General features: G+C 41.8%; 1 protein-coding gene across 10 annotated transcripts; it reads left to right on the top strand.

Moving 5' to 3' along the window:
• Nucleotides 1-364: 364 nt before the first annotated feature.
• KLHL12 (kelch like family member 12) lies at nucleotides 365-18,283 on the top strand. Of its 10 annotated transcripts, none has more exons than XM_083447225.1 (13): nucleotides 365-672; nucleotides 1,407-1,531; nucleotides 2,427-2,666; nucleotides 4,395-4,548; nucleotides 5,968-6,185; nucleotides 7,907-8,056; nucleotides 9,320-9,434; nucleotides 12,186-12,292; nucleotides 13,492-13,687; nucleotides 13,867-14,025; nucleotides 15,000-15,098; nucleotides 15,884-16,070; nucleotides 16,591-18,283. In XM_083447225.1, exons 3-13 carry the CDS (start codon nucleotides 2,484-2,486, stop codon nucleotides 16,715-16,717), a joined length of 1,695 nt encoding a protein of 564 aa, XP_083303351.1. In that variant the 5' UTR covers nucleotides 365-672; nucleotides 1,407-1,531; nucleotides 2,427-2,483; the 3' UTR covers nucleotides 16,718-18,283. The 10 variants fall into 10 exon arrangements, with proteins under 10 accessions (XP_083303351.1, XP_083303350.1, XP_083303353.1 ...); XM_083447223.1 differs by having other exon boundaries at nucleotides 547-901; nucleotides 1,407-1,652; XM_083447226.1 differs by having other exon boundaries at nucleotides 562-672; nucleotides 1,407-1,652.
• The last annotated feature ends 1,421 nt before the right edge of the window (nucleotides 18,284-19,704 follow it).

The raw sequence follows: 19,704 nt of genomic DNA, 5'->3' as shown, positions 1-19,704 counted from the left end.
CCCCATTACCTTCTCTCCTGTGTGGTGAGAGTGTATCATACTGGGCTAGATTAATAGTTTCCCCTGCAACACCTGATTCATTTATTTAAAACAACAGTAATAATAATACAGTAGTCGTGGCTTTTTCCATGCCTCTGCATGCAATCTGACCTGCTCGGAAATTGAGGCTGCTTTTTTTTTTTGCAAAATCTCTCCCAAAATGAAGTTTTTTACCTATTTTGGGGGAAATCGCAAAAAAAAAAAAATCAACACTTCTTATTTGGCTTGCCATACGCCCATGGATTTACCGGACATGTTAGCCGCTTTTCCTAAACTACGCTTGACGCTTACTGGTTATGTCCGGGAAATTCACGGCGTATGGCAGTCCACCGACGGCAAGAAAAGAACAGCCTTTTTTCTTCCTTTTTCTTTTGCAGCGTTCGGGCGGAGTTATCCAGCGGTCGGCAGCTGACATCGCGCAGCTTCGTTGTGAATCTCTGTTGCCTAGCAACCGAGGCGGAGCCGAATCCATCCGCCGCGCTTCTTCCTATTTAAAAGATGGTTCCCGAAGCCTGCGGCTTGGCGTCCACAATAGTGACGTCATCGAGGCGCGCCAGATGCGAAGGAGGAAGGAGACGTGTGGGCCTGAGGAGCCGAGCCGGGAATCTCTCCCCTCACGGGGAGGGTGCGGCGGTGAGTTTGGACGGGGGAGGAGGCCCCGAGGGCAGAAATGCTGCGCGGCCCGCCCCCTTCCATGTGCTGCTGAGCGGAGCTCCTGAGCCCCTGCTCCCGCCGAGGGCTTCCACGGGCCCAGGGGAAGAGGTCCATGAAGCCCTGGGGAAGAAGGGAGAAGGAGAGCTTCCCTTTTCGCTGAGCCACAGCTCCCTTCCCAGCCGCTGCTGCTGAACAGCCAAATATATAGGTACCAGTATTTCAAAATAGAGGTATTATCCTGCTGTGGGTTTTGGCGACCGCACCGGTAATAGTACCAAATTGGGTAGCTAAATCTTCTCCTAAGCACTGATGGTTGAGGTAGGTCAGGAGTGGGAGCCCTTTTCAGTCGGAGGGCCATATTTATTGCCTTCTGGGAGCCGCATGCCTATGGTGGGTGGGGCCAAAGTGGGCGAAGTAGCAAATTTAAATTTTGCCTTTGTACTCTTAGGCTAGTTTATACACACACTCACACAGCTCTCTAACCTCCACCCGGAAAAGCGTGAGGCATGATCAGAGGTCAGGGATGAGTTCCAACTAGGATAAATACTTGGGTGTGAAGCAGGGGAATTGGCAGGTGTGGCATGGGGAGGCACCTGAAGGTCCAACAGGGAGAGCCCTGGGGAACTGCATTTGGCCTTTGGGCTGAGATTCCCCAATTATGTGCTAGGTAATGGGACCCATTGCTTGAGCTGAGGTCTATGTATCTCATTCAGGAATGCCCAAAAATTGCAATGTTATGAGGGAAGTTCTGTAGGTTTGTTGGAGAATTCAACTCCAAGAGAATATTATTCCCACACTGGAATGGTCAGCGAATCTCTTCGGTTAACAACTGTTTGTGGTAGGGAGCAGAATTAGCTCTAAAATGGATATTTTCTGCCCACATTATTTGCAAATGAATTTGTCTTTGAACCATTGCTACAGTTGCTGCAACTAAACACCAAGTAAAACTTGTGTGTACAGTAAGTTAGCTGTCATTTCATTGATAAGCTAGGGGTGGCTAGGAGGTATAGCCTTAACAACCTTTGAAACAAGAAAGATTAGGCTATTATTCTGAGTTGTGCACCCTTGTTTTGAAGTGAGTTCCATCAAATTCAGTGGTACTTGCTTCTAAGTAATTACTACAGCAGATAATGATTTTTGAGTATCTGCTGTAGTAAGTTCTTGAAGGTTTATTAACATACATTTATACACTTTATAAAACAAAGGCAGAGGCTTTCATTGTAGAAGTCTTGTTCTATTGATCTACATTAGGAAATATTCATATATTTGTCTCTTTAACTTCCAAATAAAATTGAAGTAATTGACATGGGGGAAAGTTAAATAGGTGGCAATATATGGTTTAACTTTGGCCACACTGTTGTGCTTTCCTGGACAGGTGGTGCTCCACCATTGTCCTTCCGCTAAATCTTGTCTTTGTCTTTATTAGTCTGTAGTTCTGAAATGCTTTGATGTTCTGCAATTTGCCTAGCACACATCTCACTGTAAATAGATGTGTACTGTTCTGAGATTTTATTGTATTAAAACATAGAATTTCTATGTTTTATGATATGCCTATGCTTCTGTGAGGTAGGGATGGTGGTCATCTGAATGTAGTTGAGTAGCACAATTAGAAGTGAATCAAGGTAGACGACAGGCCCATGGGATAGAAGAGAGAACCAGCAGAAACCAAGATCCTCATTCTCTACCTCTTTCAAGCTTGATGCCATTAGTGAAGCAGACTCTTCTCTTAACAGGTTACTCAAACTCTGAACCTACCTTCTCAACGCTATTGTTGACTGGAGTAATACACTATGGCTCCTAAAGATATAATGACTAATTCTCATGCCAAGTCCATTCTCAATGCAATGAACTCTCTACGAAAAAGTAACACACTTTGTGATGTGACCCTTCGTGTGGAGCAGAAAGACTTTCCAGCCCATCGTATTGTGTTAGCTGCTTGCAGTGACTACTTCTGTGCTATGTTCACCAGTGAGGTAGGCAAGATGCAGAGTACACACATTTTTGTTTTTATTCATGCAAATAAGAAAGTAGCTTGTAATGCAACTTAAAAGTGCAAAAATGTCATTAAGGTTGCAATTTTGTATGCATTTATAGCTTGCTCTTCACCAAGCAGCCCTAATGTACATTACGCACAAAGCCATGTAATGCTTTTCACTTACTCAGCAATTAAATCCATCTTAAATTGCGATTAAGGTCAACAACAGCACTGCAGTAGGGAACATCAGGTCTTATCCTGTACCCCTAAAGATCTAGACACCTCCCATCAAAAATCATACTAAGACAAGGCCATTTGCCCCTTGGATGGGGGGCATTCCACAGCCTGGGGGCCACCATAGAATTGGCCCTCTCCCGCACTGCCACAAGAATCATATGGTGGCAGTCTTGTTAGCAGATCTCAACATGCCAGTACAGTACAGTGGTGCCTCGCAAGACGAAAAGAATCCGTTCCGCGAGTCTCTTCGTCTTGCGGTTTTTTTCGTCTTGCGAAGCAAGCCCATTAGCGGCTTAGCGGATTAACGCTATTAGCGGCTTAGCGGGATTAGCGCTATTAGCGGCTTAGCAGGCTTAGCGGATCAGCTGATAAGCGGCTTAGCGGATCAGCTGATAAGCGGCTTAGCGGATCAGCTGATAAGTGGCTTAGCGGATCAGCTGTTAAGCGGCTTAACGGCTTGGGAAAAAGGGGGGGGAAGGAAAAAACCCCCGCAGGAACTCGCAAGCCCATAGGAAATTCGTTTTGCGAAGCACCTCCAAAACGGAAAACCCTTTCGTCTAGCGGGTTTTCCGTCTTGCGAGGCATTCGTCTTGCGGGGCACCACTGTATAAGAAAAGTTAAATTGTAGGCTTCCTAATGTTTCAACTTTATATACAATTTAGCTTTCTTGGTTAGCTAGGCTTAAAAAAATGTTATCTCTGTTGCAAATCCACACTATTAAATTGTTACCAAGCTGGCTGGCAAATGTGTTTTGTCTTCTGGTCTACCAGGAAGGAAGCTTTACAAATGTTGGTGGTTCTTTTTTCATTTGGTTGCAAGTGACCCATGTAAGTACATAATGGGTAAACAAGCCATGCAGAATTTTTGTAGGATAGAAAGGCATTACTATGTTCTCCTCTCAACCCTGAACTCAGTGTAATAAGGACATTGCTGTAATTTATATGTAGAGGTGCATGTTAATTACTTTTGGGGAATTAATTTGCCTGCCCCTTGACAGCATCTATTTAAAGCATGTTATTAAAGTCTGTTTCTCTGATATTTAAAATAACACTTTTCAAAGTCAAAACAAAATAAATAAATAAAAATTCCTTCCAGTAGCACCTTGGAGGCCAGCTAAGTTTGTTATTGGTACAAGCTTTTGTGTGCATGCACACTTCTTCAGATACATGCACACAAAAGCTCATACTAATAACAAACTTAGTTGGTCTCCAAGGCGCTACTGGAAGGATTTTTTATTTATTTATTTTGTTTCGACTACAGCAGACCAACACGGCTACCTACCTGTAACTAGAACTTTTCAAAGTATTATCCTTGCACCAAAATGTCTGTAGGGTATTTGTTATATGTTCCATTTGCTGAAATATTCATTTGAGATTATTAATGCTTTATATCTCTTCCCCATTGCCCACACTGTAGTTTCCAGGTTATGTTTTGGAACCCTGTAAAACCCAGGGAATAAAAAAGTACTTCCCTTGTTTATAATTCACAGCTTTCAGAGAAGGATAAACCTTATGTGGATATTCAAGGGCTAACAGCATCAACTATGGAAATATTGCTGGACTTCGTATACACAGAGACCGTTCATGTAACAGTGGAGAATGTTCAGGAGTTGCTTCCAGCAGCCTGTTTGCTTCAGCTGAAAGGTAATGACAAAAACATACAGTGTAGATCAGGAGCGAAGAGCTTTTGAGAATCCTTGATCTGTATTGCCCATTTTTTTAGATATTTATAAAGTGGTGAACACAATAAGAAAACAAATATATTTAGACTAATAAACAAATATAAAACCAGCAGCTTCTAATACAACATGAGCCTAACCTTGTCTAAAAGCCCACATGAACAAAAGCATTGTAGCTTGAGTTCCTATTCAATTGAGTGTGTCAACCACTCGAGTAATATGATTGAAAATGCCACATTGCAGATACCAGTGGGTGATACTTTAGTGGGCTGGGGTCTGAAGAAATATCTTGAAACATGCTCTCAAAGGGCAGAAGGTTTTCCAAGGATTCACCAGAAGTGTAGCTTGATTAATAAGGAAAGCCAAGAACAATATAAAAGTCAAGGAGGGTTCCTTTTTGAAAGTAGAAATTTTGCCATAATGAATAAAAGGATCACAAACATCTCTGCTTGTTCTTATTCAAGCACAGTAAAACATGCTACATCAGGTGATGTTGGTGGAGATGTGGTATTTCTGTGGTTTCATGCCTCGTGCATTGATTTTGTAATTGGACAGCAAATAGGAACTGTTCTCTAGTGCCACACTTTTTATATAGAAACTGAAATTTATGAACTGCCTGTCATAATTCATTCAGAGGCAGTGTACAGAAAATTATACAACCAGCACTACATATAAAATAATATTAAAACCCCCATTACACCATAGTAAAAGGTATATACTTTTGCAAATTTTCATACAGGGACTCTTTAGTGAGAGAGTCTCCCCATTTTAAGATTGTTAAACTTGAAATTATATGCATACTAGGAACTGCATCCCTGCTAGCACTTCTTGCCAGCCCCACTGCTCCTTACCAACCACCCTCCTTTTAAGCCTGGCCGACCCCCCTCCCTTTTATGTCACAATTTGCATGGCTGCCCATTGGCCACACAGACTTTAGCTTGATGACATCCTTAAAATTTTATTATATGCTAAGATACTGAGTTCTGGGGGAAATGCAATCCTGAGAACAAATGAAAAGATAAAATTGTAAAACTGCTGTTGATTAGTACAGTAGTTTGGGAGCGTTTTCTGGGTAGTAAGATATTTATGTCTTTGTGAAAGGGTAGATATTGTTTTTGTAATATGGATAAAATACAATAGTTAAGAATGTATTTTACTGATGTCACACCATTTTTAGAATTTATCGCCACCAAAAAGAATCTCAATATTAACTACCAAGGAAAATGGCAGGCTGGTTAAGATAAAAAGATGGCTTTTTATTTACTAGATTTGGTGTTTGTTAGGAAAATGGATGGATTTGTTAAGCACAGTTTCCCCCCCTCTTAAACACTTTTCAGAACAGTGACTTAGCCCTCTGAAGTGCAAATCATGTCATTTCTCACAGGAGTGAAGCAGGCTTGCTGTGAGTTCCTGGAAAGCCAGCTGGATCCTTCCAACTGTTTGGGGATTCGAGATTTTGCTGAAACACACAATTGTGTTGACTTAATGCAGGCAGCCGAAGTTTTTAGCCAGAAGCACTTCCCAGATGTAGTTCAACATGAAGAATTTATTCTCCTAAATCAAGAAGAAGTGGAAAAGCTAATAAAATGTGATGAGATTCAGGTAAAATATTCCTTCTTGTTGTCCAAAGCAATGCTATTGAGTTCTAGTATTTGATACAGGAACCAAACACAACCTAGGAATTAACCAGTAAAATACTGTGGAACTGAAGGATGGAGTTCATACCTTGGAAGTTAGCAATTTACAATCCATGAGCACTTGTACGATCTTACTAGAATTCTGAGAATCCTAGTTTTCATTTCAATATAAAAGCAAGTTGGTAGCCTTTACAGTTACCAAGATCTGTTTAAAGAAGCAATGGCAAAAGAGAGAATGTGAACAAAAAGGGGTTAGAATGAATTCAGAATTCAGAGGCAGAAAGGGGGGCAGGGTGTACAAGATGGAAGTCTGGAATAATCAATACAGATTTACAAGGAAAGTCCCTGGAAGACCTAGAGAAGATCTCTGCACTCAAGAGGAGCCCTTACTTACTTCTCCAGGAATGTTCCCTGTGACACAATGTGGGGGTGTCTCCACAACTACAGGGAGTTTCCTTTTGCAAACAGTAGCCCTTGAACTCTCAGAGGAACATGAGAGTGACCAGAGCTCATGTCCTTGTGCCCCTTTCCCCACCATGTGTGTGTGTTAAACCAAGATTCTGAAATTCTAAACAGGGCTTTTGAGACACAGGGTGTGGGTTTTCTTAACAGTTGGTCCATGCTCTTGAAGAGTTATAAATCAATACTTAATTTTGTGCTACAAAATCATTGGCAGTAAATGAATGATTTAAAATTGGTGGAAGCTGTTGAAGAATGTTAAAGTGAGAAGTGCAGTCTTGATAGTTACTCTGAAAGATTTTGAAGCATTTTGTAAGGCACCAACCAGATCTTAAGCACATTTGCGCTTGTAAATATGATCACCCTTTTATCAGTAGGAAAGAGCCCTCTTTGCACTACACTCATGCTAACCCTATCTTGTTAAATATATGTTTGCCTAGGTTAACATCATGGGAGATATTTGCTTTATGAACAAAACCTGATTGTCCCCCTTCTTAAAAGAGCAAACCCAAAGTTGAGTTGGGTGTGTGTTATTATTTTTTACTTTGATATGGATTTTTGTGTTTTATGTTGTAAACCGCCACGAGATCCTCAGACAGAGGATTAGTATAGAAATTTAATAAAGAATAAAAATAAAAGGGACTGCACTTTCTTCAGAGAAAATGCTTTTTGAAAGAAAAAATCTTGCATGGTCATGGTGAGGAATATGTGCTGGTCTTGGGTTAGAGTACTGTTTAGGGAGGGTTGCAGGGGTGCTTGTTGCTGTTAACTGATTATTTTTACCCTTATTTTTAAATTTTGCTGTGATTTGTGTGGAAATTGTTCAGTTTGGTTGTGTACTTTTTGATGTGTTTATTGTTTTTGATGCTATGGTTACATTTGTAACTATGTAATTTGTTTCATGCTGTAAGCCACCTTGAGCATGGTTTTAGCTACGGAAAGGCGGCATACAAATAAAAGGAAGTATATCACATCATTGACATTGCACATTATATGCTTGTCACAGTTACACGACAAAGTTACACATTTCCCCCTCTAGAGAGCTGCCTGTGCTTGCTTTGCAAGGTGGATCTTGCTTTCCAACCACCATAATTTTCTGTGCAAATGCAGCTTCCCCACACCAGAAGTACAATCTATGCTGCACCCCCCCCTTAAAGTAATCCCTCCTCCCATGTCGCAGCCATCTATTTTTCAAAAGACTGATTAATTCCATGCCTTTTCTTATAGGTGGATTCTGAAGAGCCTGTCTTTGAGGCTGTTATCAATTGGGTAAAGCATTCAAAGAAGGAACGGGAAGCATCCCTGCCAGAGCTTCTGCAGTATGTGCGCATGCCACTACTCACCCCACGCTACATTACCGATGTCATAGACACTGAGGTAGGGCCAGTTGCCCTGTTAAGCAGCTCATGGAATAAGTCCTGCAGAACAACTGCTGTATTTAGGAAAACCTCACTCATAATAGTAACTTTGTAATGTGTTCTAGGCGATCCTTTGCATATATACGTGTTAGAATATGGGAGCAAAGATTAGTACCCCTGCAATTCTCCCTGAAGAGAAACCCTAACCTCAAACCCATCTGCTTTACTGTGTAAGAACTTGAAAAATTATCTAAAGCAAGTCAGCTGAACATGCCTCTCAGCAGTGAAATGAATGACTTAGCCTAACTGCTCCCCATTTCCCCTCCTTCCTTCAGTAATATGTATTAATACTGGAGGTAGCCATGAGTTCTGTGATGCCTAAACATAGAAACGAGAAAGACAATCCAATTCTGGTATAGCCTTTGTGCAGAAAAAGGGGGAAACTCATCATTAGTTGTATATTTTTAATTTCCCCATCCATGTAAAAAAAACCCCATCCCATAATTTTCACTTATTTAGCCACAGGCCTTAGCTATTCAGATGACTTAATATAACAAAATAACATCAGTTCTAATAAATGTAATACAGCTAATTTGCAATCTACTACACAAGTCAGTGTTCCTTGGACAAATATTTGCAGCTGCCATAGAAAAGTTAGGCTGCTTTCAGAGTAGCCTTCTTTTTAGTATTAACAAGTAGGTAAACAAGATTTTTGCAGTTTTGGCCAATGGGTTCTTCCCTCCAATAACTGAGGAAGGAATTTCTGTGCTGTATCCTTGAAAATTAGGACAATAGAAGGAAGCTCACAGAAGGCTACCTGCCACCCTACCCCAGGCAGTCCTTTGCATTGCCTCAAAAAGGGGACCTTCCTGAATGGTGTGGGATGAGGCACAGGGCTTTGCTAAAGGAAGGGAGAATTGGCCAAAATCAAATTCACAAATCAGTATCCTTAGTATATAATTTTACATTCAAACCAAATAAGTTAATGCAAAGGTCTTCTGGAACCAGTGTTTTAAGTTTTAATCCTGGGAACTGTATTTGAATGAAGATTTCTGTTGCATGCTCCGCCAGCTTGATTTTTCCATATCTTTTATATTACAGTACTTGAATTAATGTAACTGGACTAATTTTAGATTAATTTCATTAAATATTAGGGGTTTTGCAGTGGGTCATAATGTGCAAGTATTTCTATTCTTCTACTAGCTATAGGGTATTTTGAAGAATTGTAAAAGTGTATAAAGAATTGGATAAAGTGAAAACAATGCCTGTATGTCTTCTGCAGCCTTTTATTCGATGTAGTTTGCAATGCAGAGACCTTGTAGATGAAGCGAAGAAGTTTCATCTAAGACCTGAACTTCGGAGTCAGATGCAAGGTCCCAGAACCAGAGCACGTTTGGGTAAGCATCAGAGAAGTGCATATCAAAATGGTTGAAAAAAGGTATGGTTTAATGTCTTCTGCCATCTGGCAGGCTCAAAATGAAGCAGTGCTTCATGTTTATAAGGAGTCTGTTCTTTAGTGTACCTGGACTTTGGAACTCCCTGTCTGTTGACATTACACAGGTACTGTCACTGTAATCCTTTAGATGCCTGTTGAAAACTTTTGTTTCAGTGGGCCTATCCAGACATATAATTTTGATATGTAATCTGTTCTTAATTTGTTATGCTTTTATTGCTTTTAGATGTTTTAACCATTCTTGAAATGTTTTAAATATGTGTTATTTTATGTTTAATAATGTTTTTATTATGGAAATGTTTGCCGCCCAGGACCTTTTGGGAGGAAGGGCAGGATATGATTTTTAAAAGTAAATAAAGCTGTGCCTTCAGGCCATCCCCCAGAGATATAGGGAAGGATGTGGGGGGATACTGCTCATTTGCACAGACCTAATAAACATGTGGGTACAAGGACCCAGATAGCAGCTGTATGATACAAAAGAAGCACCTTCACAGCTTTGTCTAAATAACTGCTTTATAGGAATAACCAGTGCTTTTTTCTAAAAAAAATGTTTAGGGGTACTCTCATTTTGACTCAAGAAAATCACCATTTTATAGTTCCAATGGGGAAAAACAAACACAGTAAATGGACAAAAGTACAAAGATTCACAAAATGTTTAGGGGTATGCGTATCCTTGTGTATCCCCAGAAAAAAAGCACTGGGAATAGCAGCTGTTGCCCCAAACACACCTTTGGGGAAGTAAAATTGCTGAAAGCCACCTGTAGTTAGCCAACATATTCATTTACATACCTCAGGTCCTGCACAAACATAAACAATGCTCAGAAAACAAATAATTGTCAGCTAGGTCTTTTAATTACTTGGATTAGTGTGTCTAGATATATAGATGGATGTTAAAGATATAGATGGATGTTTTAGATGGATGATAGATGGGTGTTAACTGCCTTGCAAATACTTCTGCAAACTGTCTAGCCTCAGAAAAGTTTGCTAGCCTATCTGCCCATACTTGCCCACATGGCATATGTGACTTAAAAGAGAATGAAATTGGTTAATACTAGCTTGCTTGCTTGCTTGCATGCATGCCTGGAAGCTATTGTTAATCACGAAAGACAGCCATATAAATTGCATCTTACAAACCTGGTATAAATGATAAATAAAATTCTTAACGTGTGTTCCAAGCAAAAGAGAATCTCTGTATATGATAAGCAAGCATATAAAAATACTTCTGCTGCAGTATGGTATTTAATATTACTCTCAACTGAAGCATTGTGTAATGAAGGTTTGTTAGAAGAAAATGGAAGTAAGTTATTAGATAATATTACAGCTCAGTGGTAATTTTCAGATACTCAAGCCTTTGCCTGTGACAAGCATACAGATACTTACTATTCTTAGATTCTGTATAAAGGTGAAAATTCAACATAAATTTGTTAATGACAAACTGATGATGCTGGGAGAAAGTCAAAGCATATTTTTTTAAGACAATATGTTCAGGATGTTCTGGAAAGTGAGCAAAAAGGCTTCTCATGTGGTATGACAAACATCCTTGAAGCTTCACTATTATCTTCTGGATTGGAGCAATTAACCGGAAATTAATAGAATGGACTTGCCAAGGGCAAATATGGTTGGGAAACAAAGCCCAAGTGCACAGCTGCAAAATGGGCTGTAAGGTTGTCAAGAGAGAGAAATGAAGATTATATGGCACAAGCTAAGCATGAGTCATCTGTGTGGTGGTGCTGTTGAAAATTAAAGAGCAAGGGTTATTGGCTTGGATTCACAGACATGGGATATTAATATAGTTCAGTTTGGCGTTAAACCAAAACTAGATTCTTATTGTCACACTTACCTAGCCTTTAGTAGATTGATGGGCAAAATAGCAATCTTAAGGCTGTTGTTAAAACAGGATTAACTATTCCTCACAGTCATGTAAGAAAAAGCAAAATGCAGTGAAATACACCAACTCGTAGATAGGTTTGCTTACATGCTATTGAATTTTTTTAAAAAATTAAATGCTTAAGCTTCAAGATTTGCAAATTGTGTCCTGTGTTTAAAATGGAAGCAGTATAGATTTAGACATAATTCAGGGGTGGCAAGTGGAGGGGGGACTACTAAGACTACAAAGTGCAATGAAATCAGTTGCTTAATAAAATAGGTGTTTCTTGCTGGAGAGTTTAAAAAGGTTAGGCAATCTGTCAAGAGTGGCTTAAGAGTATGTTGGCTTGTATTTAACAACTTACCTAGCAGCCATAGGAATTCTATGTAGATGCGTTAAAGGCCTGGCTGAGAGATGGATTTCTCCATCCTCCTCAGCCAGCCCACTTGGTTTCCAGTCTAGCAACAGAGGAAGGAAAGCCTCTTCCTCCACAACCATCACAGAAATGCAGTGGGAGAATGAAACACCCTATCCTTTCACCAGTCTGCAGTTTTTCAGTAGCCTGCATTTCCATGCTGACCACGGGTGATGGACTTCTGTTCTCCACAGCTGGCATGAAAATCCTTAGCTCCTTAGCAAGTTATCAAAAAATAAAACAAAGGCTAGTAACACTTGTGCTTTTATTTTCAAGGCTGAACTAGTGTGTCACTCAGCTCTACTATTCTTGACCCACTACTTGGAGTTAAAGTGAGGATCGGTACACCAATAATGGAAGTAAAAAGTATATACTCTAGGATATTAACCTTAAAGTGGTCCGTTTTTATTCAGGTGCCAATGAGGTTCTCTTAGTAATTGGGGGCTTTGGAAGTCAGCAATCACCTATTGATGTGGTGGAGAAATATGATCCGAAGACACAGGAGTGGAGTTTCTTACCAGTATGTAATTCTTTGCTTTACCATCTCTCTGCCCTCTGTTTTTTCTCTGATCGCTTTTCCTCCGTGGGGTGGACATACGTTTGCAATTGGAAATGCTTATTTTGAACCTTGTGGTTGGAGGAGTTGCTGTAGGGAAGGTTTCACAAAGATGTTTCTAATGCAGGCATCTTCTCCATGTAGGAAGATGGATAAACCTTGTAGTCCCACTGTTGTGAAATAGTGGGCTGGATTCGGCCTGCCAAACCAATGCAAGTAGCTCACCACACATTGGCAAAATCTTACCATCCCTTGCAGCACTGGGCTGAGAGGTGTTTAACTCTCTGCAATGTGTGTATCTCACATGTGTGTCTCAGCAGCATCAAGCTGGCTAACATCTGGCTAAAAAAAGGGTTAGCCAGCTCTGCTGTACAGCATCATCTGTGGGCAATAATACATGTGTCTCTGACCAGGAGCTGAAGGGTGACTTCACACCAAGTATGTGGGTGGCAACACAGTCTTGGACACATGCTAGGATAATAATTACCAAGAATGAACTGTGAGTCAGAGGTCCCCAGTTCAAATCTCATCTCTTCCTTGAATTTACTGGGTAATCTTGGGCAAGCCACACTCTTCCATTCCCACCAACTCCCCCCTAATAATTTCCACCCTCAACTCCTTTGGGAGGAAGAGTGGCATAGGCTTTTAATAAAATACTGCCCTTTTTTGCCTTCATAGGGCTATTATAAGGATTGTCCAGAAAAGGCATGTGAAACTATTTGAACCCATGAAAGCATTGTACGTATATAAATGTTAGAAAGGCCTCTTGTGTAAAGTAGTCTGAGATGAAGAATTTGGGAGGTTCTGGATGATGACTCACAGAGCCATCTGAAATTTAATGTTTTCTAAATCGCCTGGTGAGCTGTTTGCTTTCTGTATGTCAAAACTTTTTGATACTGCATTCCATTGAGGCTCTTCTCATCTCATGCAGAGAACCTCAAAAGTGTGCTCCATACTGAAGATGTGAGCGTGTGAAATTGAATATATTGAACATATTGTTGTAGATAAACAGGATATATAGAAATGATAAGCCCTGACACATTAGTGCAGCATTGTCTGTATTGATCGCACTATCTCTGTATGGCATCACTAGGAAATTGCAGGTGCCCATCATACCTAAAGATACCAAAAAAAATTGTTTCCATTTTTTTCTTTATGCATAGAGTATCAGCCGTAAAAGACGCTATGTTGCCACAGTTTCCTTGCATGATCGGATATATGTAATAGGTGGTTATGATGGCCGTTCTCGCCTCAGTTCTGTGGAATGCTTAGATTATACATCTGATGAAGACAGTATCTGGTACTCTGTGGCTCCCATGAACGTTCGACGGGGCCTAGCAGGGGCTACAACCCTAGGAGGTATGTATTGGTAAATGTATTCTAATTCCCCTACAGATAATCATTGCTGGAAACAATCTTAAGTACATTCATTTTGGGGGGAAATTAATTCATTTATTCAACCAACATAAATGCATATTTGTAAAATACTGATTTCAAATACTGTGATTTGTTTAATTCAGTTAACTGTTGTGTTACAGACATGATCTATGTTTCTGGAGGTTTTGATGGAAGTCGGCGCCACACCAGTATGGAAAGATATGATCCCAACATTGATCAGTGGAGTATGTTGGGAGATATGCAGACAGCTCGAGAAGGAGCAGGACTGGTGGTTGCTAATAATGTTATCTATTGTCTTGGTAGGTAACCTCAGTGTATTTACAATTTTTTATATGGTAGTGCCTCAGCTGCAGTCTGGTGAAATGACTATGCAAGAAGCTGTCATTAGGAAGTGATCTTGCAAATTTCACAGCATTTGTAAGTTCTGTTTTGCCCTGGAATGCCCATCAAGTATGAAAGGTTTCTTCCGTGGAAAGCCTTTGAATTCAGAATTCCAATATCTGAAAGCAGTAGGCTCCATATGTAAATGTAGAAACAGAGCAAAGGCAATGATTCTGCAGGACAGGGCTTAGGAATTGTTGCATTGTATTGGTCCTGTATCTTTTGGTTTTTAAGAGGTGACTTAATATTTAAGAAACCATCCCAAAGAAATCCGTAGTAGGTGCTTAAGAGTTGTTCAGCATAGTAGATGCAGCACAGCTCCACAGGCTCCTCAGCCTACCAACCCTGAAGCCTCTGCCTCCAGGATCCAGATGCCCAGGCCAGACACTGCCACTACTGGCCACCTTACTTCGCCAGCCAGCTTGGGGATCTGCTGCTGCTTCTACTGCTGCCAGCTGGCCAGTTAGGAGTCAGTCTGACAGGAGGAGTGTGGGAACACGGAAAGTTGGTAGAAGCAGTGGATAGTTGGCCTGATAATCCACTGCTGCAGTCGCCACCGCCAATCTCCAGGCTGGCTTGCTGCTGCCTTCCTCTTCCTGCAGTCCTCCTCCTGCCAGTCTGACTCTTCATCCTAAAATGTTTGGCAACAGCACAAGAAAGTCTTAAGTCTTTCATGATCCTCCCTGCACTCCTCCTTTGCACCTCTGACATCAGGAGAGGCAAAGGAGAAGTGGTGGCAATGGGGAGATTGTAAAAGGCTTTTGGTGAGCTCTTAAGGGGATGTGGGTGTTTTTTGTGCAGAGGTTGGCTTGGTGAGTGAAGTGAAGCGAGCAGGGGCAATAGCCCCTCATAAAAGTAATACAAGTAATTTAATGGGTTCCTCTGTTTTCAGGTGGTTATGATGGTCTGAACATCTTAAATTCTGTGGAGCGATATGATCCCCACACTGGGCACTGGACAAATGTCACTCCAATGGCCACAAAGCGCTCAGGTGAGAGTCCTGATCAGGGTGGGGAGCTGTTGGCAGTATACCAGCTGTCTTTAACAGTAACGGTGGTTTAATAGGGACCATCTGATTAGAGTGAGAATTTTGTTCTTGCTTCTCCCTGCATCTGTACTCCTACAGCGTAGAGCTCCTGAAGCTTCCAAATAATGAGTCTGGAATTTGCCAAGGACGCCAGTAACCAGCCCTCTCTTCCCAGCAGCTCTCCAACTACCACAGGGTTGTATCAAACAGTGCATGGAGTTCTGCTCATGCAATGTGACTTCCACTTCCCCTCCCCCTGCATGCTCCCAACATCTGCTCCAGACAGTCCCCCAGCTTCCTGGAGCAGATTTTTTTTTTGGTAGTGGTGGTTAGGATTAGGGTTAGAGAAGATGTCCTATTACACTGCACAAGCCTGTTTTGTGAGGACTGTTAGATACAATTCATAGTATCCGAATAGCCTTCACAATATAAAACATCTGTTTTCTCTCACTCCTTTATACAATTAAGACAGTTTGCATACTGTCTTTAAATGTATATAAATGTATACTTTTCTTGGATATCTTTAAGTAACTTTGACATCCTATGCAAACATTACAGTTCCGGGAAGATTACTTTCCCCCCTTCACCTTTGCAGTGGGAGACTGTGACTATTAAAAGAGGCAGGCATTATGATAACTTCACCCACCAAGGGGCTTGTTCATTTTCAGAAGGCAAGAGGCACAATCTTCCATCCAGATATGCCTAATTGTGGGATTTGGTGCCACATTTCATACGTTTTTCTTTCCCAGGAGCTGGAGTAGCCTTGCTGAATGATCATATCTATGTGGTTGGAGGGTTTGATGGAACAGCACATCTCTCCTCTGTGGAGGCGTATAACATTCGCACAGACTCATGGACCACAGTGACCAGCATGACAACCCCCCGCTGTTATGTGGGAGCAACAGTCCTGAGGGGACGACTTTATGCCATAGCAGGGTAAGGGGGCCAAGCTTCACTCAGAAATACCTTTTAAGCCCTAACATAGCTGGAGAAGTCTGTCTATACTTTTTATAAGTGCATTAGATGCCCAGTAACAAGGCAAAAGGCCCATCTGATACAGCATTTGTTTTGGCGCACTGAGGCACATGATCAAGATCAAAAATACAGGTGGGGTGAATGCTGTTGTGCTCAGTCTTGCTTGCAGCCTCCCTATAGGTATCTGTGAGAACAGGATGCCGAAATAGATGAGCTACTGGCATACCAGGCGTGAGTCTTCCTTCTGTGAAATTGTAAGCTGTAGATTGGTCCATAGGGTGGGTTTGTGGTAACATGGTCAAAGATGGACATGGCAACTGTTTCCTTGCACTGACCTCTCACAAAATACAAGAGTTCTGTCATCGTATGACTTAATAGGGATGGGTGCGCCACCGCTCCAAACTATGATCAAGTCATCATCTCCTTTTTAAGAGTTCCAGACTTCAACATGTTCTCATCAGTAATCTTCTCTCACGTGTAGGTACGATGGGAACTCGCTTCTGAGCAGTATTGAGTGCTATGACCCTATCATTGACAGCTGGGAAGTGGTGACGTCACTGGGAACCCAACGGTGTGATGCTGGCGTTTGTGTGCTGCGTGAGAAGTGACCTTAGGGGGAAGGCCTTGCAAGAGCACTTCTGTGGAGCAAAGAGACTATGGGAGAAAGTACTGGCTCACTTGCAGCTATTCCTCTTGTAGCTGTGGATGCAGTGACCATTGCTACCTGGCCTGCGCTGCAGACCTTCAGGCTCATCTTCAAAGCTACTGATTCCATTTAAAAAACAATCCACACACAAGGCACTTTGAACTGAAAACAGAGAAATCACATGCTCGTGTAATGCTAACCCTGTGAAAGTGAGTTGCCTAAAGCAGTAAAGATGTCTATGCTTTCTGGCCTGCTGCATCTCTAGAACATTGGCACATACAAGGAAGTTTGAGCATGGCATCAACGATTTGTGCCTGAATGTTTCTGTGTACCAAATATGCTGCAGTGCAGACATACTGTTAGTGAGCATTGTGTGGGCACACTGTGTTTTGTTTTTGGACGCTTTTTACGTTCTGCACAGACTTGCCCATGGTGCTGGGGAGAAGAGCCAGAGGCTGATGCATGCAACTGATAGAGACTCTGTGTGTTGGTATAAGCAATCTGGCCTTCCACCATAATGGAAAAGGGGGCAGCGGAGACTATACCCTGCTGGAATATTCAGTCTTATCTGCTGGGAAGAAAGGCAAGCAGACGGGAAGAAAATACTGAATTTCGTGTTTTTACCAATTTTACCTGAAGAGAGGGTGTGTGTTCTAGTACTTGTGAACAAAAAACCTGTTTACATCTGCTATCTAAGCCAAGTTTTTTTTAGTGTTAGTGGAGCAGTGAAGTAGCAAATCTTGACATATTGGAAGGGAAAGAGTATAATGTGCTCTGGAAAGGGTGCATCTGCCCAGGCCACTTAGGCTGCATTGCGAATGTCCCTTCAATCTCCACAAATCACTGAACATCTCTTCTCAACCCCACACTGGTCTTAAGCCTGATACCCTGTGCAGGCCTTCTGCATGAGCATTGTCAGCACAGGTTGTCTTACACTCAGTTTTTATTGTGCTTCTGCTTTAGCACCGAAGTAGGAGCATGATACGTTCTGTTTCGTTAAGAGCACACTAATGTTTACAGTGCATTGTAGGTTTTTACCTGGTGTCATTTCTCTCCAGACCCAATTACAACAAGGCATTTCACGTGAACTGGAACATTTGCTCAAGGCATCTCTTTCGTGGCATATTTATGATTCTCCTTGCCTATTTTAATACCCCTCTGGTGTGCTATGCAGCTTGTACTAGATATGTGAATTCACACCACATTGCTGAAATGGACACCTGAGCCTGTGGATAATGCGCCTCCAACCCCTCATGGATGTGCCCTAAACTTTCAGCATGATCCTGGAGCTCTCTCTCTCCCATGACCCACTGAGCCTCTTCCTGTGTCACACAGCTCTATTGGGAGCCAAGGGGTGAATGTATTTATTTGCTGGGTGATATTGACTACTTGCTTTGGGGATATGGTAGCATGGGAGAATGATGCACTTTCGAATAACACTGAGTTTATAAGTCCTGTCCTATCACATCAGTGTTTGTGATTCATTTCTTACGTATTTTTTAATAAAAGTATCTCTGGTACATGTGAACATTTGGTTTCTCCAAGTAGGTTGCCTTTATTTTTGCAGTAGCATTTATTATTTAAACCATTTTTTTGTTGAAGTGTGCCTTTTTATGTAGGCTTCTTCTGAAGAGGTGCCAAGTGGGCATTGGTGGAGTCTACATTTGCCCACTTTTCTCTTAAGTTCATCTTTTTTTTACAGCTTATTTCTTAAAGAGAAAGTAAAGTGATGGGGATTAAGAAAATGTTTATAGAATAATAGAATTGTAGCATTGGAAGGGACCTTGAGGATCATCTAGTCCCAACACCCTGCAATGCAGGAATATGCAGCTGTCCCATATGGGGATCAAACCTGCAGCCTTGGCGTTATTGGCACCACACTCTTAACTAACTGAAGATTATTTTTACTTTGATGCATTTGCTGCTTTCTTAATCTTGCATATTTTCAGATCTCTTTTTCCACTCTTGCTTACATTATAGTATGAACCCATTGCTCCTTTCAGGGAGGGAGCTGTCCTCTATTGAGGCAGGCTCTGAATGAAATGAATAATGCATCTCATCATCTGGTAAAGAAGTTGCCAAGAAATAATTCTGTGTGTTTTCGTACTCTTTTGAGCCCTTCCACTTTTCTCTGTAATATCTTACCATAAAAGAGAGGCAGGGAGCTTTAGCCAGGTATCAATCTCCTTACACAAGAAGCCATCATATTCTTCTTCCTCTTTAGTACTGTATCTTAATCGAACTCAGTGAAATACATTACAGGAGAGAAAACTGAGTAGTATTCTGAACAGAGAACCCACGGGCACAATGAGTTGTTTGGTAGGCACAATGGCCGCATGTGTGAATGGAGTCACGTTTTATTTTGGGATGACTCCTTTCGGCTACTTACATTTACTTCTCTAATCCCACCCGCCTAAAAAAAACCACACACACACATTACGGCATCTATGCCAGCCTTCAATAATTCCCCAGTTAGCAAACGGGAACAAAGAAGTATCAGCACTAGCAGGGCGTTATTCCCAAAACGAAAGTGGGATGTGCGCGCTACCACCTTTCCTGGCATAACGGGAAGCTGCCTTCCATTCACGCAGACGTGTTCGTGACAACTTGCAAGCAAGTGAACAAGGGCGCAGAGCCATTTGCTCATCTCCCCCCCCCCCCCCGGGTTCGTAGCTGATGAATTCAGCCGGCGTCTACTTTTACTATTTCCGTTCGATATTATATTAGTACTAAAAAAAACCCCGAACTGGTGCAACGGCAGGATTGCAAAAAGAAGAAAAGAGCTTTAGCAATTGAAGAGCGCTGGACTGCGCCGCTCGCTCGGTCTCCTCTCCGCTTTCCCGTTCCAGAGCCGCCGCGTAATTTGCGCGCGCGCCTTGCAGAGCCGGCCGAGGGGAACAAAGCGGGGCGCCTCTCTCGTCCCCGCTGCTGTCGCCCCGCCCTCGCCCT

The sequence above is a fragment of the Podarcis tiliguerta genome (assembly GCF_965153285.1).
Source record: "Podarcis tiliguerta genome assembly, chromosome: 6".
NCBI lineage: Eukaryota > Metazoa > Chordata > Lepidosauria > Squamata > Lacertidae > Podarcis > Podarcis tiliguerta.
The sequence above is the reverse complement of the archived record's forward strand: the minus strand, read 5'-3'. Positions and strand labels throughout refer to the sequence as shown.

Excerpts from the sequence above, each read along its gene's own strand:
- KLHL12 (XM_083447225.1), top strand. The coding sequence starts at position 2,484 with ATGGCTCCTAAAGATATAATGACTAATTCTCATGCCAAGTCCATTCTC. Across the intron at positions 6,186-7,906 it reads TAAAATGTGATGAGATTCAG|GTGGATTCTGAAGAGCCTGT; the intron begins GTAAAATATTCC and ends CTTTTCTTATAG. Across the intron at positions 13,688-13,866 it reads AGGGGCTACAACCCTAGGAG|ACATGATCTATGTTTCTGGA; the intron begins GTATGTATTGGT and ends GTTGTGTTACAG.